This window comes from Ahaetulla prasina, chromosome 8 (assembly GCF_028640845.1).
Source record: "Ahaetulla prasina isolate Xishuangbanna chromosome 8, ASM2864084v1, whole genome shotgun sequence".
Taxonomy (NCBI): domain Eukaryota; kingdom Metazoa; phylum Chordata; class Lepidosauria; order Squamata; family Colubridae; genus Ahaetulla; species Ahaetulla prasina.
Genome location: NC_080546.1, coordinates 23639782 through 23662694, shown reverse-complemented (window position 1 = coordinate 23662694; position 22913 = coordinate 23639782). Strand labels below are relative to the sequence as shown.

Below are 22913 nucleotides of genomic sequence, written 5' to 3'. Positions count from 1 at the left end.
CTGTAGCAGTGGTTGACATTTCATAGAGATTGAACCTGCAGAGGGCCAGAAAATATATATAATTATAAGAATCACCTTTTCTTGATTTTCCTATTATGTACCAATTATGTGAAAGGCAGGTATTTCTTAGGTGCTTTGCTGCAGTAAGACAAAAAAAGTTGACCTGTAATTAGAATGTGGCATTTTGGTAAATTAATCGAAGACAGCTTTTGCATAATTTGGTACTCAACTGGTGCTGCAGGATGTGGTAATGCAACTCTTTGATCTGTATCACATAACCAGTAGGATATAATAACTGAAACCCTCCCAGTATGACCCCCAAATAAATTTTCAAATTTTAAATATGCTGAAACAAGCTTTTATTAAGGATTATAAAAATATAATTATTTGTTTATATTTAACAATACAATATATTTGTTATAATTTGTTATAAACACTATTTTGAATATGAGGTCAAAATTACTTTACCACTTTTGTCATCTCCCCAATTAATGTAAACTCCAGGTCACATTTTGACCCAATTTATATACAGTAAAGGATGCCCGAGAACCATTACATTTATTAATTTTTTCAGACTTTGAATTAAACGTAAAGGGGCAGGCAATAATCATTATGATGTGTATTTGGTCAATCACTCTTTCTCAACCCAGCTCATCTCATGGGATGGTTGTTGCGAAGCAGGAGTATTAGGTAGGTTTTCAACTTTGAGAGAGAGAGAGAGAGAGAGAGAGAGAGAGTGTAAGAAACAGCATGAACTCTTACCCACTTAACAAAGAATTAAAGAATTATATTAGGTTTTTTTTAAATTATTAAGCAGTGGCATTTTACAGGACCAAGAGATGTGCCTTCTTTGTTGTGGCTCCTATCTTGTGAAGCAGCCTCACCTTTCCCTAAAATCAGCGTGGCCCTGATCCTGTTGGCTTTTCAGAATTTTTCTTTGAATATAATTTGGGTTATAGTTAGGCAAGCTCTGCTGATTAGATAGATAGAAAGGGTTAATTTGGATCTCTGGCACACAGTGTATTGTAAAGGAATGTGGAGATATACTTCACAAGAAAATGGATGAATTGTTTAAGGAAAAACGGCAACCTAATGGGAAAGTAAAAGGCATACAACAAAAAGCAAACAATAGCCTGCCTCAAAATAGGACAACAGTAGAGAAAAACTCTGGAGGCTTTCAAAATTCTGTTATTACACTCTTCAGCAAAAGTTGCATTTCTGTAAAACACTTGCGTTGTCTGTTTCTTGACCTGATTTAGCAATATGGCAGCTGTATAAATTTTTGAGAGAGAGAGAGAAGGAGAGAGAGAAGGAGAGAGGGGGGAAGAGAGGAAGAGAGAGAGAGAGAGAGAAGTCAAAGCTACTATGGAGAAAATATGTAGAGGCTTTTTTTTTTTTTTTTAATTTGCATTTATATCCCGCCCTTCTCCGGAGACTCAGGGCGGCTAACACTATGTTAGCAATGTTAGCTTACCTTCCCTTCTGGTCTTTTTCAGCCCCACCCAATGTGGGCTCAAAGAAATAGTTAATGAAGTCTGTAGGTGTGCTCGAAAGCCTCATTTCTGTATAGCAGTAGCATCAGGAAGAGACGCTTAACCTGCTGATAATTCTTTCTTCCATTTTTTCTGCAACACAACTAACCAGGGAGTTCAGTAGCTTCATACAGTTGTATGAACTCTGTAACTCCTCTTTTGATTGGGTTAGTGGGTTTTCATTACTCCAGCCACTTCTATTCTACAACCTACTTAAGCACATTGTGCAGAGATTAAGTTTTGGTAAAAAAACATTACAGCACTAGTCATAGGGGGAGAGAAGGTAGTTTAGGTAGGTACAATCATGCCTAAAGAATAAGGGAACTTTCTGTTCATGTTTAATTGAGCAAAATTACTCGGGTTTAAATCATTAAGCCTCTTAATGATTGTGCCATTTACTCTAAAGGATTCGTGAGAAATTTGTGGAACTCAGTTGGGTTAATATGCAAATCTGTTGGATTTTGAAGCTTTAGCGTTGTGCTGCACTTTTAATCTCCAACAGGTTTCAAGGTATTTAAATTGCATATAATCCTATGCATTTGATCTAAAATAATGTTCAGAAGTAGCTCCTGTGGAAATAGGTTTGTTCATGAATATCTGCAACTATGATGTTACCGAGATAATAACTTATTTGTCTTTTCCTAACCTATAAACATTTCTGACATCAGTTGAGGTTTTACTGCCTATGTCGGTGAATTGTTCAGTCTTCACTATTTTGAGCCCCATGGAGAAAAGGTGATTGTAAATATAATAAATACAAGCAGTGAGGTGTATTTTGCTAAGATCACCGCTTATTGTCACCGCATACAGTCCTCACATGCTGACCTTTGCTATTTTGAGTTTCGTCTTGCAGTTTGAGAGAAAGAAAGTCTACTTGCTCAATGAAATACTTTTTTTGTTGTGGTGGTTCTTTCTTCCTCAGAACTTGATAGACACCTACCACAAAAAAAGAACAATTTGTTCATTCCCTGCAGATAATATTTCACAAAGGAAGAAGTTATTCTTGGCAGTGCCTGAAAATGTCTTGCAGGCATTGTTGAGACCAAGTGTGGCTCTTTGCATGGCCTGGTTTGGACTGTAGCACCTAGACTTCCCAGGTAATTCTGCTGGTAACTTTCCCTCAAAGAAGTTTATTGCAAATGTAGAAAACATATATCAGCCTGTTTATGGATAATTTAGGTAAAGTTTATATTTTCTAAAAAAGAAAAAGAACCAATACACATGAGATATTATATTCTGATAATAACAAGGGAGTGTGATGTTTTCATTTCATGTTACTCTAGAGCAGGGGTCTCCAACCTTGGCAACTTTAAGACTTGTGGACTTCAACTCCCAGAATTCCTCAGTCAGCTTTGCTGGCTGAGGGACTCTGGGAGTTGAGTCCACAAGTCTTAAAGTTGCCAAGGTTGGAGACCCCTGCTCTAGAATGCTAACTCTCATAACTTGTTTCTTTGTCACAGTCTATAGTTTGATGATAAACCTCATGTATGAAGAAAATATGAATTTATCTTTCTGCATTTCCTTTTTTATTTTTAGGACCAGGGACCTACAGCCCAGTAGTTGACCAGCCAAATACTGGAGCAAAATTTTCTTCTGGAATGACAGTCTGGGTTTCTCAAGAACCACGTTTTAAAGACGCAAAAGCCAGCAGTCCTGGGCCTGCTTCATATGTGGTAGGTTGATAATACAATGTTATTTGGCAAATGGTTAAACCTGGTCATCCCTTCTAATTATGTAACAGGTGTAAACCTGCAATAGTGGTGTCATTTCGAGACCTAACATCAGGAAAGCAAAAGGGTGGATTTTTTTTTTTTTACAAGACAGGAAGATGGCAGCCAAAGAATGCTGCATTTGTTGTATCTATTACAGTGTCAAGTTTGTGCTATACCAGCAGGTCTTCCAAGGGAGTTTGCAGGCTTGGTTGGAAGCATTTGGTCCATGCAGGAAGTGTAAGTTAGTTAAAAGGCTACATATAGGGTTTTATGTTGTTCACGAGATGTTGAATAAAAGACGTAGCCTAGAGATCATTATGTAACTGATATGATTGAACATGTTAAAATATGGCTTAAGTGCCTTTTGATTGAGATGAATTGGCTAGAGTAGATGTTTTGATCTGATGTTGCATATATAAATCTGCCTTAACTTAAACTTTTTCCCCAAAAGATTAGATCAGTGTTGGCAAATCTTTTCAGCACTGAGCGCCAAAACGAGAGCACGCACACACGCACATACGCACGTGGGAGAGCACCAGAAACCAGAAGAGCAGGTCCCTGGCGCGTGGGAGCACTGGAAACGGGAAGAGCAGTTCCAGCTGAGCTTCTGGTTTCTGGCATGCACATGCATGCTGGTCACCTGGTCTTCCCATTTCTGGCGCTCATGTGCATGTGAAGACCAGCTGGCCAGCATGCATGAGCATGCCAGAACCCGGAACAGCAACGAGTGACAGCATACCCGGAGAGATGGCTCTGAGTGCCACTTCCAGCACGTGTGCCATAGGTCACCATCACAGAGTTAGATGATTTCCAAAGCTGTCACATAAAGGACCCTGATTTGTAGAATTTTTGATGTTATAAATGTATGGCATTTTCTGCATGGTGAAGCTAGTCAGATATTATTCTATTTCCAAAGAGATTTATTCTTTTGCAGTTAAACTGAGTAAAATGAAATATAGGTTTTGCATTCTGGAGCCCAAGTTATGTTAACTTACTTTAGGTCTACTTGTTACATGTATAGTTTAATTTTGTATGGTATAACCTTTATTGTGAGCCACTCAGGTATTTGGTAAAGAAGTAGGATAAGAATTTATGTATAGGTAAAGGTTTATTAAATAGCCAGGGAGCCTTTATCCACCAGTTGTGATCTTATCTGCGAGAACACATGCCCATCACTATTTATCTAATCACTATTTGCTTTTTTCACTGCAATATGCACCATCTTTGAAAGGTATTTGGAAATTTTAACTAGCCCAGAACACAGTAACCTAATTGTGTTTGGGCATCCACCATCAGGAATATAGTATATCTGTGTTTTAGGCCCTGCACTTGGTTACTATTAGCTTCAAAGCAAAGCGTTGGCTTAGACTTTTAACTATCTTTGGCCTCAGAGTCCTTGCAGAACTGTCTTCTCTGTTTAGCTGCCCCAACCCCCTAAGTTAGCACTCCTTGGAGAACATCATATGCCCCTCTCCACATTTTTGTAAGAAAAGGCATGACTACACAATGGAATGTAATTTCTCCAAAATTTGATCTGATCTGACTCAACTGAAACCAGGCTAAAAAAGAGAGTTATTTCAGGTAGTCAGTGGTGGGATCAGCTGCCTGCCATCATACTGATTAATGCACGTTAATTCATTAATAACCCCCTTCCTGTACTCAGTCCATAAGAGCAGATAAAAGCTGAAACTACATGGACAGTGTGGAATAAAATGATTTAAAAATGACAGAAGTCAAACAAAACAGAACCCCAAAAGCACAACAGTATATTGACTCCAGGGAGTAAGGCCATATTTCCCCAGAAACCTAGCAGAGAGAGCATTGTTCTTATCTCTGGGAGATGCTATTAATTTTTGTAATCCAAAATGTTGAGATGCTAATATGGCTATAACTGGTAAATGCATTTAAGTGCTTGTTCATGCATGATAGATTAAATAGTACAGAAAGTATAAGCATCAAAGCCCTCCTGTATTATGTATATTTGTGATTTTCAGCTTCTGGAATATTCTTTCTCTTGCAAAGTCTTTCTGGCTATTTACACATATAATTGCCCTCAAGTAGGCCAAGACTATCCCATTAAGGAAATCTTGGAAAAATAGCACCGACTGACTATTTTTTCCTGGCTATGATTCCAGGCTACCAGAAATGTATTTCCATGTAACTCTTCTGCTTCAATTATATTTTGCAAGTTTTCATTATTACAGCTGACTCTATGCCAGATAGGAGGTTAATGATACGTTTTCAGAAGTGAATGAAATGTCCCATGTATATATTTTAGGTGCTTTTTTGTTCTAAAATGCTGTCAGTTTTAATCTGAAAGATAGTCAATATTCTTATATCAGTGCTGTTATATGGGCCCTTATGAATGGAGTAATCCTCCTTAGCCATCCTGGCATGGGTATGAATGAATGTTCCTATGTTTCTTTGAGACAGAGAGAAGAGAAAAGGAAAGATAAGTGCTTTAGCTTATACTAGCTAAAGTATAGGCATTTATTTAAATAAATTTAATAAAACATTGACTGAATTTTGTTACATTGAGATATAGGCTTAGTTCATATTGTCAATGAAAAATGTGAATAATAGTTCGTATTGCCAAATGTATTCTACCCTTCTGATCTTTTCCAGTGTCGCTAATATCAACCATAGCAGAGTGTCTGTTTCACTTAATAAAGACACTTCCAGGTACATTCATCCAGAGTCATGTTTTTAAAATTAATATACTTCAATTGCCCTGTATGAATACTATGATGGCAACATCCCTTGAAAGGGCACTGCAGGTCATAGCAATATGCACTAACCTCCTCTTCATTTATTTTAGTCAAAAGGCCTGATCCAAAACATTATGTAGAAAACCAATTCTGAGCTGGTCTAAAATGGAACAGATGTAATCCTTTTCTTTAAATCGTTTTTAAATCAATCCACAAAAATGCAACTGTGCAGATGAACGGATAAATCTATACAACAATCAAGCAAGAACACAAGCATCATAATTTTCTTCATTAGAAAACTCTGTCCAGAGTTTTTCACCAAAGACTTAACTTGTTCAGTGTAACCTTCCCTAGTTGATGTCTGTATAGATACTAATAGATAGACTAGAATTCTTAGAATAACCAGCCCACGCATGGCCACCCAAACAATATAGATTTTATCTAAGTCATATGCAAACAAGCAAAACTGGGTTTCATCTTATATCTTATTTATTGCTTATTTTATACTTAGCTATATCATTTATTGCTTCTTTTATACCCAGTCATTAATCTTGAAAGTGTCCCAGATTATTAAATTAAAAACTAGAAAGGAATCCTCTTCCCTCAGACCTATATAAAAAGACATGTTGAAGAAACGAAAGGAGTTAGAGTTGGAAAATACACCAATTCTTGAAGTGTTACTAGTCGTATAACAACTAGCTGTGATTACATGGTTTGCTCAGTGAGATTGAGTCACATCATCAGTCAGTAGTAGTTCTTCACCATCGAGTAATTAGTCTTAATTGCCTTAATCTGACCCCCAAGCTTTAAATCAGTACTTTATTATGTCACATGAATTATCACATCTCTAATCTGGGGCTTTGGAATTATTTATTTATTTATTTATTTAGTCAAACACAACAGTATATATAAGTATAAGCATGAAATAACCATACAAATTGGATACAATCAAGGGGAACATTAGGACAGGAACGTTAGGCACGCTGGTGCTCTTATGCACACCCTTTACAATCCTTTTAGGAATGGGGTGAGGTCAATAGTAGATAATCTTTGGTTAAAGCTTTGGGGATTTTGGGAAGAGACCACAGAGTCAGGTAGTGCATTCCAGGCATTAACAACTCTGTTACTGAAGTCATATTTTCTACAATCAAGATTGGAGCAGTTCACATTAAGTTTAAATCTATTGTGTGCTCGTGTATTTTGCGATTGAAGCTGAAGTAGTCTTCGATAGGAAGGACATTGTAGCAGATGATTTTATGAGTTATACTCAGGTCATGCCGAAGGCGGAGGAGTTCTAAATTTTCTAAACCCAGGATTTCAAGTCTGGTGGCATAAGATATTTTGTTGTGATCAGAGGAGTGGAGAACTCTTCTTGTAAAATATTTCTGGACATGCTCAATTGTATTAATGTCCGAAATGAGGTGTGGGTTCCAGACAGACTTGGCCAATAAAGAATTCTATTCTATTCTATTCTATTCTATTCTATTCTATTCTATTCTATTCTATTCTATTCTATTCTATTCTATTCTATTCTATCTTTTCCAGATCTTTCTATTACATCCTTATGTTCACAAATCCAAATTCTGCTCTCTACGTTGCATACTGTTCTTTAGATCTCCTTTTAATCTCCTTTCAATTGCAGCATCTTAAATCTAAGCACTTTTTGAAAAAAAATCGAGCAGCATAATTTATATTCTATTTCCCCCCCAAATGTGCAGGTATTTAATACAAACTGCAATGGTTAATTTATATACTGTTCTTAGAAATTAGTCTATCATTTAAAACAATTTCTATCTATTAGCCATTTTTACAACAGGTTTGTCATGTTGACTGACTGTCACCTCTTTATTTTGACAATATAAAAGTTGATGTCTTTTAATATTCTGAAAGATCAACATGACTGTTCTTTAATGAACATTTTTTATGAAACATCTTTCTGCTGTTGGAAAATATATTTTTAATTAGGTCTTTGGCTTAACATAGGCTATAATATGAAAACCTGGAAAATATGATTGAAATGAAATAATTCTGTAGAGGGAGGTTTTGTCATTTGGAAAGTGTTACTACTTACAGGCAATAGTAATAGCACTTAGACTTATATATCGCTTTACAGTGCTTTACAGCCCTCCCTAAATGGTTTACAGAGTCAGCATATTGCTCCAACAATCTGGGTCCTCATTTTACTCACCTCGGAAGGCTGGAAGGCTGAGTCAACCTTGAGCCTAGTGAGATTTGAAATGCCAAATTGCAGTCAGCAGAAGTAGCCTGCAGTACTACACTCTAATCACTGCGCCCACCAAGGCTCATTGCTATAGGCAATATATTTGAGCTTTTGTTTACTAGTTTATCTAATATTTATTCTTAAATCCAGAAGGAATATGGGTATTTATTATGTTACATTATATACTATCAGACATAGATCTGTTGAAAAGATAATACTTAAATTGTCAGTATGGTTAGCCATAAGGAAAATTAAGGACGTAGAATTCTAAACAATGTTCGCTAATTTATTTATTAAACAAATTTATAAAGCCACCCAACTCACACATAGGTGGTTTCGGGTAGTTTACAGTGTTAATATACTGTTACCCTAACTTTACAGTCAGTAATGTTACCTTCGCTACTGATTCACAAATGTGAGCTTGCGCACGCCACCTCTGTGCATGCGCAGAGTGTCCGTGATGACATCCAGGTTGGGTGGGTGGAGCCTCCCGTCGCCGCTACCGGTTCACCTGAATCGGGTAGAACTGGTAGAATCCCACCACTGTTTACAGTAGAACTAATGTAACCTTCTTCATGTTCATCCACACATTTTCATAGTAGAACCTTAATGTATATTCAGATGATTTAAACAATGTATCCGTTCTCTTTAATCCTCCATATATAGTGCCTCTGTGGTGCACCAGTAGTGTTAAACCTGATTTGCTCATTTGCCTTTCATAATCTGTGCAGTGGACTACTGTCTGAGAAGACAAATGAGGACAGGCAAATTGGGATTCTGTAGTTGAATGGGCCACAACATTTCGCCAAATTTATGGTATGCACTAAATTGCTTGCCGGTTCTCCCATGAACTGCATATACCCCTTTCAGTATACTTCAGAGCTTTGAAATGCAGTGACTTTGGTGATCAAAACATAGCGGTCCATGAACAAATGAATCGGAATTACATCATTGAAAGACTATAAAATATGCTTTAATGGAATGTACAGAGCTTTCTACATCATCCAAACTGCATATGCTGGTGAGATGTTAGCTTCTGCTTTTTTTGAGAGAGAGAGAGAGAGAGAATAAATTATTAATTCATTTTTCCGGGTGATTCTAATGGCATTCTTCCCCTGATCATTGTTTGCCAAAATGTTGTGGATTTTAGATTAATTGTCACTGAAGCTTCGAAAGTAAACCTATCATGATGCTATAAAGACTTAAACCATGAGTTAGTGCTATGTTGATAGGCTGAAAGAAAGATCAGCTGAGGCTTCAAATTTCTATTGCTGTTTGTTACAGCTACCACTCCAGCTTATTGCTCAAGAGATGATTTTATTATACAGATAAATAATTTGTCTGCAGCCATGCAGCATGAATCAAAGAACTATGCTTCTACAATGAGCAGCTGTGATATTGGGCAGAAACCTGTGGATTTATATCTATATTAGCAGTCTCTTGCCTTATAATGTACTATACACTGTGCTTTGCAAGTGTAATGAAGCCTGGTAACTTCCTCTTCCTGTTCATGTAGGAGGCACCTTTTAAGGGACTTCTGGGTTGAAATAATTAGCCAGTGACATCACCTTTGCCCGGGGGATGCCTGTGGGGGCTTATTTCATGTTCCTCACAAGGAGCTGGAGCAAATGATGGGAGCTCACCCTGCCACATACCAGCACATGGGTCTTGAACTTGCTAACCTCCAGCCCAGTGTCCTAACCACACAAGCCACCCTGCTTCTCTGATTATAACTGAGACTTTTAAACATAGTTTTGATTTTCTTTCACATCAGGAGTCAAAGAATGAAAATATGGCTTGCTAGATACTGTACTTCAAAGCAAATAGACAAAGGCTAAAATGTTACCAAAGAACTATTTTCATTGTCAGCAGCAAAGGGAATTGAATTAGCTGGTAACCTTTGCAGCATTTTGAAAAAATTTTAGGAAGAAAGTAGATGGTTTATTGACAGTTTTGATGGATTGATTATGTCCCATCAAGTTGTTGCTGACATCTAGCAACCACATAGGTAGATTTTCTCCATGAGGAACAGTTCCTAATCTGGTCTTTCAGGTTTTCAAATGGTTCACTCTTCACACTGTGACTTGAATCCCTCCACCTTGCCGCTCATCATCTTCTCTTTGCTTCCACCTTTCTCAGCATTAGATCCTTTTCTTGCCACCTTTACATTATGTATCTGAACTGGATCACTTCTTATTACACAAACATCTAATTCTGATTTATCATATTTATATTGCCACCCATTGCATGACTCTGGGAAATATACAAACAAGCCATAAAAAAGAAAGGAAAGACTCACCTTCTAGTTCTATCAGATACAACTCCTTAGAGGATGGGACCCACAATCTACCTGTTCTGTCCTCCTTCGCCTCCGTCCGAGTGATGGCTTAATTAGCCGGCACTATCAACTGGCAACAGAATAGCGAACATCTGCCAAGTTCTCTGATATCTCCCTCGACGCTGGTGAGTCACTTCAGCTCTTAGTTCATCAGTTGATTTGCCGGCTACGAAGAGACACAGCAGTGCTCACTGCCTTTATATCCTGTGGGGTGTGGCTCCATGACTCAGCACTTCCTAGGCCTGCCCCACTCCTGCTTCTGTTGTTCCCTCCTCTCCTGCCTATGAAACCTAGGATCCAACCAAGCCTGATTGCTATCAGCTGGGTCTGAAGGCGTGGCCGGGGGGGGGAAAGAGTCAGGGGACAGAGGCCTCATTATCTCTTCCACCTGGCCTGCTTCTGGCTCCTGGAGCTGAGCCAGGGAAGCCAGTGCTCCCGAGGTAAGTCCTGATGGTCCTTCCCCCTCACTTTCCAAGTCACTTTCTGGCTCGGGGGGCGCAGACACAACACTACCTCTTCTGCCAGAACTGATGGGATTGGCAGATGTAAGCAAGAGGTGATCTCTCAGATAACATGGCCGCAGCATGAAGCCACCAATACACCAAACTAGCAACTGATGCTGCTCGTGGAGAGGTGTAACACGTGCTGCTCCAGGGGCACACATAACTGACCATGGTGCTGCATTCTGTACCAGCTGAAGCTTGTAGATACTATTCAAGGGCAGCCCCTGATAGAGTCTGCTTGGGAGATGACGAGGGCATGAGTGAATGTGAGCAGAACATACCAATCCAGGAATAGGTCCCACTGATGTATGCTGTGCAAACATCACAGCATGAGCCACAACTACCACGTCTTCTTTGAGCAGGAGTCACAAATCTAAGAGAACTCCCAAGTTGTGCACCAGGTCTGTTTGGGGCAGTGCAAACCCCAGCCAGTACCAAAGGTGGCATAGCCCAAGAACTGGCATGCCCTAAACCCAACTCAGGCTTGCCAGGATTCAGTTGAAACCTGTTGTTCCCCTCCTATCGCCAGACACCAGGATAAGGCATCCATAACATTGGATGGCCGTGGCCGTTGATGTAATGTTGAATGTCATTAGCATAATGATGATACCTTCATATAGATGTTAAAAAGAAGCAGAGAGAGCACTGAACCTTGTGTGTCTGGACCGAAGGTTGACTAATATCAACCCCAGAGAAACCTCAGGACAAATAAAGTGTCACACCTCCCCAACCTGCAGAGACAGTCCAAAAGATACTATGGTTAGTGAAGCCATGAAAAGGCTGCTGAAAAGTCAGACAGAGCTAGAATGGATGCCCAAGCCCCATCCTGCTCCCATCAGAAATAATTTAAAAGCATAATCAATGCTATTTCTGTCCCATACCCAGCCTGAATCATGATTGAAAGGGATCCAGATAATATTCTTTATCAGGGTTCTTTGAGAGAGATGTCAAAAGGGTTTTGTGGTTCCCGGTATTTTTTAACAACCAGTTCTCTGCCCTAATGACCGGCTGGGTAGATGTGGCTAGGGGGGTTCATGTGACTGGTGGAAGTGAGTGATGTCGAGTTGGCCATGCCCACTCAGGTTTTGTGGCTCCCGGTGTTTTCTTTTCTGTGAGAAATTGGTCCATATGGCTCTTTGAGTGTTTAGGTTGTAGACCCCTGTTCTAGAGCACTGAGGATTATTTTTGAAGATGAAAAGAAGAAAAAAATATTATTATTTAGCTCTTGGACATCCTTTAGGAATCCAAACAGAAAGCCCAAACTATTCTCTGTCTCTGTCTCTCTGACTCTCTGTCTCTCTCTGTTTCTCTCTGTTTGTATGTATCTTAAGAACAGCAAATATTTATTCTTTCAATCTGTACTACAAGTGCAGTTCTCTGAGAGATTACAGATTATATAGTATACCTTCCTGGAAACATTTTTTGCGAAGCATCAAATGTATGTAATTTTCTTGTCCCCTTCAAATAAAACATTTGATCAATATTATGCTTTGAAGGCAAGGATGCAATTTGGTGGTTCAATGTTAAGCAGTGTATTTTGCCAATAACAGTTTTGGTATATCAACTATATATTTTCCCCGAAAAATACCGGCTATTCTTACTGATAACATCCAAGTTATTTGTTGTGATGGAGTATGCATAGTCTTTGAGTGTCCTTTGAGTACTTGATATAGAACAGAATATGACATATTACTGACAACAGCTAAATGAGCATGTTTCAGCTATAAAGGAACTTGACTCCAATTTCTTTATTCAGCTGGTCATGATACTAGGCATAGCATACCTGAAATATTAGTGCTTCTGTATTAATGTGCCCCTAGACATCATTGGAGCCACTGATAAGAAGACACTCTCTATAGCTGTTAAAGAAAGTCTTATATAATTCCTTCCTAACCCAAGAAGTTCATTGGGCCCTCTGATTCCTTCTTTCAAACTTTAGAGCTAATTACAATATCTGATGGTTATATTTATTTGTGCTTTGGTTAATTATTGAGGCTCATTGTTCTTATTGAATTTGAGTGGTTTACATATTCAATGTATAAACTGAATATTAGCTGACAGGGAGATATTTGAAGGGCCATCACGTAGAAAAGAGCAGCCATTCTCTTCTGCGTCACATGATAGGACTAAGTTTAATGGGCCTGAGTTACATACAAAAATAGCTTTTGATTGTAATTTTAAAAAATCAGTTAATTATCAGTATGGATAAGATACTGGAATCAGTTCAGAAAACATATTTGCAATGCAAATAAGTTACGTTTAATGTGTTTGTGTATGTGTTTGTGGCCTTGTCACAACCTTCCATCACACAACTAATTATAAGTAATTTGGGATGTATAATATAAGTGTCTTTGAATTCTAACAGTATGCTTGTTTATTTATTTATAAAATTTCTATAGCCACCCATCTCAATCAGCGACTCTGGGCAGTTTACACAATTCTAAAAATATAAAAGCAATTAATGTGATAAATAAATGGATAAATGCTTTTGTATGGGATGATCAATGGCATTTACTAAAAGCTGACATTGAAGAAAATGTCATCCATTTGCAGGTTCCTATATTTTTGATCATGCTACAGTTTAAAAACCAGTAATCATTTATAAGTTTTTATGATCAAGCTAGTTTAATAGCTACAAGCCATTTTGAACATCTATTAAGAAAATGAAGAACTATATAAAAATAACAAATACCTTGTCAGTTTAATACCTTTATTATTTATCTGTTTCTTTAAAAACATTTTGGCTAACATTCAGCTTTATTCCAAAATGCATTTGGTAGCATACTTAGAACTTGTAAAAATTTTCTATACTCAAAAAACGTTCAAAGAACTACATATGAATACAGAAATTGTAAGGTCTTAGGGGTGTGTGGCCAGCGTTGCAGCGATATGGCATGAAACTTCGGGGCTCCGAAGACGTGACAATATCCCAGCTGTTTTTGGGGATCCTATTGGATCATAGCCATCTTGTAGGGATGGTGAAGAATGGAGGCACAGGCTGGTACAAACATAGAAATTGCAAATTCCCTGAAGTGCCAGCAAATAGCCTCTGGTTTAGCGGCTGGGAAGACAGCCAGTGGGAGCTGTCACAAGCTAGGGCAGTCACACGGAAAGAAAGAAGAAGAAAGCAAGGTGAAACATCTGGGTGAGATCGAATTGCTGTCTTAAAAACAAGATTCCTTTTTTACTTTACACTCTGACTTTAAAAAACTATTTGAGAAAGAACGGCAAAAGAGTAAAGGGGAAGGAGAGGATACAAGGCTACCTCCTCACTTCCGGTAATAGTGGTGAAAAAGCAGAAACCATTAATGAAGACAATATCGACAAAGCTTGAAAATTGATTTTAATAAATAGAAAGCAGATTGAGAAACAAATGGTATTGTTATTTTTAGATGCACAGAAAGCGTTTGAGAATGTGAACTGGCAATTTATGAGTACACAATTACAAATGATGGACTTTGGGGATAGGTTTATAAACATGGTTAAACGTATATAACGTATATAAAGGCCAATCAGCAAAGGTGATTGTGAATGGTGAAATGACAGAAAAAGTGGACATTAGAAAAGGAGCTAGACAAGGATGTCCGGTATCTCCTTTATTATTCATACTGACATTAGAAATTTTAAACAGAAAGATAAGACAAGACAAAGAAATAAAAGAATGAAAATTAAAAAAGAAGAATATAAATTGCAAGCCTTTGCAGATGATTTAATGTTTAGCATGGAAGAACCAACAGAAACAGGTCCAAAGCTAATTGAGCAAATAGAGGAATATGGAGAAGTAGCAGGATTAAAAATCAATAAAGACAAAACAAAAATCATAATTAAAAATATGACAGAAAATATAAAAGGAATTAATGGAGAAGTTAGATATTCAAGTAGTGAAGAAAGTGAAATATTTGGGCATCCAATTAACTTCAAGGTGTATAATTGAAGAAAGATAATTACTAGAAATTGAGAAATCAAATTGAAATAGACTTGGAGAAATGGAAAAATTTGTAATTATCACTAATAGTGTTAATTAAAATGAACATACTACCAAGAATTTTGTTTCTCTTTCGAACAATACCTTAACAATAAAGCTTGAGAAAAAATATTTTGAGAATTTGAACAAAATGATGTGGAAATATATAAGGCATGGAAAAATAAGCAAGAATTAATTTTAAACTGCTTCAAGGCTTTAGAATTAGAGGCGGGTTTGGACTACCAAATTGGGAATTATATTACCTAGTGGCAATGTTAACCTGGGTCAAAGAATGGATTCTATTGAGAAACACGAGAATATTGACTCCAGAAGGACATGATTTGCAACTATGTTGGCATGCTTTTCTATGGTACGGGAAAAATAGGATATATGGGTATTTCCAGAGACGTTATGTAAGGAATGGTTTGCTAACAGCATGGGAGAGAGTGAAAGAAAAACATTATATGAAAATACCAATGTGGCTTTCAACAATAGAAGCTTTGACACACCCAATATTATTAACATGGAAAATACTGTGAGCTAGAAGGATATCTTAACAGAGAAGGGAGAACTAAAACAGAAACAAGAACTAGAAAAACAAGGGATTGAGACAGATACATGACTGCAAATACAATAAGATATAATAAAGATTTGAAACAGTATGGTTTTAACTTGGGAAAATAAGAATTAGACAAGATATTGACTGGGACAGATGAAAAAATGATTAAGAAATTCTTTAATTATTTATTGCAAATCAGATTAGTAGACAAAGTAAAAGAGACAATGATAGCATGGGCAAAAAACTGGTTACACGATAGAATTAGAGAAATGGCAACAATTATAGGAAAGGAATTACAAATTAACTACAGGAACTGCATATAAAGAAAACTTACATAAAACATTTTATAGATGGCATATATCACCAGAAAGATTAGCAAAAATGTTTAAGAATAAATCAGCTAAATATTGGAAATATTTTCAATTGCTGGGATCATATTATCTTATGTGGTAGTCATGCAAGGAAGCAAAAAGCTGTTGGGTTAGAATACAGGCATGGTTAGAGGAAATGGAGAGAGAATGGAAAGAGGAGTAGAGGGATAGATAGGAGGGGAGAAGAGACGAAGGAGAGAGAGGAACAGAAGAAAGGGAAAAGGAGAGGAAGAAAGGGAGGGGAAACGAGTAGGAGAGAAGGTTAGAAAGGAAGGAAGAAGCGAGGAGTGGGGGAAAGGAAGAAGGATAGAAGGGGAAGGAGAGAAGGAAAGAAGAAAGTAGAAGAGGATAGAAGAAGGGAGGGAAGGGAAAGAGAGGAGAAGAAAGATTGTTATAAAATAAGGGAGATGAAATGGCAGAAGAGCAACCCAAGTATTCCCCAAACTTTTTAAAATGAAGAATAAACTAATATGAAAGTTAAAAGAGCATATGAATGATCAACAGTGGATAAGAGATTGTACATTTAAGACATGTTTATGAGAAATAGAAATAAAAAACTTTTTCAAAAAAATAAATAAATCATCAGATCTAATGTTTATCAGTATAATGAATTCATTGAAATACTGGTCATTTAATTTCTCTCTGCTTTTTTATCGTTAATGGCCCAGACTATATTTATTCCCAATCATGTTCATATATCTTCTGCTAGAATTATAATGAAATCATTTTGTTGCAATTTAAGCATGTCTGAATACTTGACAACAAAATTTAGGGGTGCTAGTTTGGTACTTTAATCAGCCTATCCCTGCAGTAATCTTTTCAAGGATCATACCACATGAGAAGATACTTAAGTGCCATTAATTGTAAAATAAAAATTTGACAAAGATTTTATGCTTTAGATACAGGCCTTGATTCCCCACACCCCTCAAATTTTGGATTCTTTGGTCATGCAAGGCCTTCTGATTTTGATGAATGACAAAAGATACTAGAGTTTTGGAAGAAGTACTATAAATTAAGTCAGGTCACTTGGTTTCCAAAAAAGACTCATTGTAAATAGGAATAAATATTTTTATAGTCTGTAAGTTATATAGAATTTGATTCTCAAATGTACTATGCCTTTAGAGGACTGGAGATACTGCATACATATATGCATACATATCATGATGGCAATTGGTATAAGTTAGTTAGAAGTACAGACCTTTTAAGTGTTCAGTCCTTAAAGCATCTATTTGGCAATTATGTTTTTGTACAATGTTTCTTTTGGATTTTTAAAATCTATGGCAGTAAGACCATCTTTCTGGTGCCTTACAATTGTCTAAATTTCTATGCTCATAGCCAGAGCTTAAGTTGTATAGCCTAGTTTATCCTGAAAGCACCAACTATGGGAAGATTGAAGTATCTAGAAGTAATGATCATAGTCATGGGCAGAAGTAGTTGTTACAAAACTGGTCTATGAAATCTGGGCATCAAAAAGCTGTATGACTATTAGATGGTAGTTAAATTCTACAGAAAATCCCAACTTTTGCTATCATCTAGCAGTTGTCTGGAATTTTTGCAGCCTTGATTTAATAGCTGTATTGCAGAACTGATTCCAGGTTTTTGTAGATAGTAATTTTCCAACATTCCAAGGTCCAAAGAATGACTTATCTAGGTCGCCTTACCTGGGGTCACCTATGCATAGATAATAGTTCTTCTGCTTAATCAGCATCAAAAAGAATTGTGCAGCCAAAGAAAAAAAAATTCCTTCACATTTAGATTCAAAAATTCTGATAAATAAGAGCAAAACTATTGAATGTTTTGAAGGATGCCAGTGAATCCAACTTCCAATGGATTTGAGCTTATGGCTCAAATCTATGCACCACTAGGCACTTTCTATATACAGTATATAAAAGTTGTCGAGGAAGAGGGAAATACAGAGGAACAAGGGCGTGCAACAGACAATTCCAAATAAATCCATGCAATCAATATCTGCTATCTGAATTAAGTGTAGGATTTCAGCACACGTTCAGAGTTGTTTGCAGAGGGGACTATCAGATTTCACACCCGTACTTGGCATTAAATGACAAATTCTCCAGACATTTACACTATTGTTCAGCACTTGGCAAAAGACGTTCTGAAATGATTCTTTCAAATTAGGATGTTTACTTCAGACAAGCCTTAAGCACGGCTGATTGCCAGCTGCCGTGCAAAGAAGTCTTAGAAACTTTATATTATGCTGCAGGATTTAAATTTTAGGGTGTTTTACTGATATTGGGATGGTCTCTTGATAGCACTGGCAGACTGCTGAGAAACATTTACAAATTATAATAGCTCTCCCTAATCTGGAAATCATTACTATGATATTATCCCTTAAAATAAATGGGAGATTTTCAGAGCACCTTGTTTAATTGTCCCAAAGATGCTTCCTCTCCCCCCCCCCAAAGCAACTGGACTTTCTTGGGTTTTTTCTCTCTCTTTTGAACATGTTTTGCTTCTCATCTAGGAAGCTTCTTTAGTTCTAACTGACTGGTGTGGAATGGAAAGAATTATATGAATCTATATAATTTGTAAAAAATTTCACAGACATCCCTGATTAGGATGGCCCTCCTTGTTTTTTCCTTTTCTTTGGACGTAATTCTCAGGTATATAGAAAATGAATGAGAAATGAAAACAGGCCCAGTCAAGCAAATACGCTTTCTTTGGATTTCTAATGGCTGAGTCATTTAATGACTTCGTGGCCAAACTCACCTTTCTAAAAAAAACCCTTTTATTCAATTATCCAGCCTCTGGCTAAATTTCATCAAGTGTGCCACTATATAAAAATGCTTTTATAGCAGAACTTCTCTTTTGTTCAATTTCTTTTAGAGATTCAAATGATTATTTCCATTTATCAAATTTCAACTTACCAGATGCTTTAGCGATTGCTGCTGTGCCAAGTGAGAAATTATGCATTGTGATACACAACAAAACCATGATACAATTTGCTAGGTTTTGAGTTATATGATGGGTGAATCTAGTCAGTTTCTGTCCCTCTGTGATTAACTTTGAATCAATCTTCATTGTTCAAAATATAAGAAGTCAGTCACTCCAATTTCCCACCTCTTACACTGATTTTATACTAATCCTTGTATGTTCCCCAGTTTCACAGTGTATGCCATGTCCTGGCTTCAGCAATGTGAGAAAATGCCCATGCAATTGTCAAGCAACGTGCAGGCAGGATGGAGCAGGGGTGAAATGTAAATTTTTTTGCTATCGGTTCTCTGGGTATGGCTTGGTGGGCGTGGCTTGGTGATGGTGGGAGTCATGTGACTGGGGGATCAAAAGACAGAAACTCACTAACAGTGTCCTGCTGGAGCAGGGTTGGACTAGAGGACCTCCAGGTCCCTTCCAGCCCTGGATTATCCTCCAGAAGCTGCCAGGTTTGTACTCCTTCCTTCCTCTCCTCCTTCCTTCCTTCCTTCCTTCCTTCCTTCCTTCCTTCCTTCCCTCCCTCCCTCCTTTCTTTCTTTCTCTCTCTCTCAAAAACAAACCCCACCACCCCCTGTTTTTCCTCCCAGCCTATCTGAAGCCTGCTAGCCAAACCAAAACACGGGAGGGGGAGTCCTGCTAGCCAAACCAAAAAACGGGAAGGGGGGAGTCCGTTTTTCCTTCCAGCAGGCTTCCCTGAAGCCTGAAGCTTTCACCACCACCCCCGTTTTTTGGCTAGCACCCAGCTGAGCCACGCGATCATCAGGTTTTTTTTAAACTTTTTTTTTTATATCCCTGCAATTTGGTACTTGGCAACACCCACAGTTACGACAGTTACAGCATCTCATGGTCACGGAATCGCCTTTTGTAACTTCTGCTGACTTCTCACAAATAAAGTCAATGGAGAAGTTAGCAGAACGTTGCAATTTGTTCCAGATCCCATTGCATTTTTGTCTGTAGTCCTGTACAGGTAGTTCTTGACTTATGACTATAATTGAGCTTGGAATTATGGTTGTAAGTCATTGCAGTCATAAGACATCACAAGATTACAGCTGATTTTTGGATAGTTTTTGTGGTAGTTTAGAATTAAACTATTTCAGCTTCAACCACAAAAATACACTTATTTGTATTAATAGTACAATAATGTGACTACTTCAAATAATTTGACTACTTCAGCTTCAACCACAGTAATACACGAGCACATAATAGATACAAACTCAAGGTAAACCGCTCCAAACTCGATTGCAGAAAATACAACTTCATCAACAGAGTGGTCAATGCCTGGAATGCACTCCTTGACTCTGTGGTTTCATCCCCAAACCCCCAAAACTTTAACCTTAGACTGTCTACTGTTGACCTCACCCCATTTCTAAGAGGTCTGTAAGGGGCGTGCATAAGAGCACAGCGTGCCTACTATCCCTGTCCTAATGTCCCCTTTTATTGGTATCCATTTCATGTATTCATAATCATATCATGTTTATACTTATATCTGTTATCTTATATATGCTTGACTAAATAAATAAATAAATAAACAAACAAACTAACTAACTACTTAAATTTGAACCAACTCAATCATTGGTTAAGTGGAAAGCTCTTTTTAAAAACGTCTGATATTAGCTAGGCAGATTTGTATTCTCAACTTGAAACATATTTTTAACATTTTTATAATAAACATTTTACTAGGATTACAGTTGCACTTCCTTATCAAGCAGAATCCTTTGTTACCTGTGATCTGAGCATCATAATAAAACATCATAGGTTGAGTGGGGGGAAAAAAGCTACATTTTGTCTCTGTTAGAGCCATTAGCTGTACTCAAGGTGCCTTTCACCAGGAAGGGATGACAGATAGATAACATTCACACCATCAGAGGCATCGGGGACAGCAAGAGACAGAGTGCACTGGGATACAGGTGCTCCTTTTCCAGAGCACTGGCAAGACAAATGCACCTATTGTCATCGTTTCCCTGCCTCCCTTTAGCCATTAATATGACAGCACTGTAATTGATGGCCTGACATGGGACCTGTTCTGAGATTTCTTTTCTCTCTTTTGAAGTTACCCCATGTAGTTTTTGGATAGCACGCGGTTGTCCAGTGTGTCAACCGATCTGTCTTCCAATTTCAATCTATATCATCCTGGCAATGACAGAAAATCATATGTACTTGTAACAGGAAAGACATTTCATTATTATTATTATTATTTGGGGTTGATGGTAACAGGATTAGTAGTGGTGCCTTGCATGGTCTGTTACACAGTAGTGTCTAAGTTCAGAAAGATATTAATCAGCATAGGAAGAAATCTCAATGTAATTTAACTCATCAATCTATCATGACAAGATATTTTGCATTTTAATGCTCTTTGTCTTATTTAAATGCTTTCTGGATGCATATTCAAATTGGGGTGGGGTGAGAAAGAGGAAGTTCAAAAGCTCTGTCAAAAGAGGTATGGACTACCTTACTCTGTCAGTATGCATTAAACCAGTGAGATTTCCTTAAACCACAGAGTGATCTGTAAGTGAATGTGTGATTCTGAGAAACGCCATTCTGTTTCCATTCTAAATTTTAGGAAAATACTGGATTTGTGAGAAATTAGCAAGCAAAGTTAATGGGGAAGCCAGCAGGGAAGGTCACAAGGTCACAAACCAAGTGATGTCTCACTAAACCATAGTATTGGCTTAGTATCCTTGGCAAGAAAAGGTCATAAAAATCAGATGAAATCATGTGATGCCTCATGTAATCACTGTACCACTTAATAATCAATTTCCCAGATCCTACTGTAGGTACAAGTGAAGGACTACAGTATCTCTAATTTGAAATGTTAAACATTTCTGCTTAAGCAGAGTGTTTCTTGACTGGTAAGGGCGTTTTAGCATGAACAATTGCATCAACATCCTCCCTCTCTTTTTGTTTGTAAATCCCATGCCATCCAAGTAAGTGTCAATGTAATTGCTGCTAATAATTACTAGTAATTAGAATAATAACCATAGGTTTGCAGTTACAGTGGTATTATAAATAAATAAGGGCTTAGTTTTATATTTCAGGCAAACAAAAAGTCCTATAGCAATAATATGTATGTATTAGGTAGGTAGGTAGATATGTTTATATGTATGTGATGTGTGAGGGATAGGCAACCTTGTGGGACTAGTGTTTTGACACCATATCTTAGGCATACACATATACAAAGAATGCCACTAGAGAAATTCCATGTCACAAGGCATCCACAGACCAGAAGATGTGCTCCACCTTCCAGTGGACTGGGACTTTATTTTGGTTCTTAGCAGTGCTGTGAATAAATAGCACATAAAAGATTGGTACTTTGGCAGTTGTCAATTTCCTAATTAATTTAGATAATCCTTTAAAAAAAATCAGATGGAACAGGATGTTTGCTTGATATCATGAAGGGTATCTACTGTGTTTTCCCAAAAATAAGACCCTGTTTTATATTTTTTTGAACCCTGAAATAAGTGCTTGGCCTTATTGCCGTGCGCTCAAAAGCCCAATTGGGCTTATTATCAGGGGATGTCTGATTTTGGGGAAAACAGGGTAGAGGCAGACTGGTGCGGCCTGCTCCTGGTTTACACAAACTACTGCACTAACTATGCATTACAATTGTTACATATTTAATTCCAAGTGTAGGTATTTGCAGACTTTATTTTACGTTTGAAAACTGGCTTCAAAAAGAGCCATAAAACAATTTTTGTTGATTTTGGTTGGCTGGCTAGATAGTTCTCAAAGTAGTTTAGAAATGCACTCCCTGGAGTACATGTTTGACAACTAAATATGTTTCACATGTTGACATCTGGAACCTCTAGCAACCCTCGATAATAAAGCATCTATGGAAATTGACAGCAGGTGCCTGGATGGAATGCTGATTTGGATCAGATGCAAATCTTCAGTGATGAAAGGCTAATAAAGCACTTTATTCCAAAAGGTATTATGTAGTATAAATTTTAAACTCCTTCATAAAATTGTTTTGGCTCTCTCCATCTTCTATCCCAAGGTGGATATCTCTAATCAAGCAGAGCACTTCGGGGAAAAAAAATACTGACAGATAGCATCTCT

At 37.5% G+C, this 22913-nt stretch overlaps 1 protein-coding gene across 1 annotated transcript in view; it reads left to right on the top strand.

Moving 5' to 3' along the window:
- STPG2 (sperm tail PG-rich repeat containing 2) overlaps nt 1-22913 on the top strand; it is a 217617-nt gene that overhangs the window by 127678 nt on the left and 67026 nt on the right. The window contains exon 12 of the mRNA XM_058193117.1: nt 3069-3205. Within this exon, the coding sequence (XP_058049100.1) occupies nt 3069-3205 (137 nt within the window). The remainder of the gene's footprint in view (nt 1-3068; nt 3206-22913) is intronic.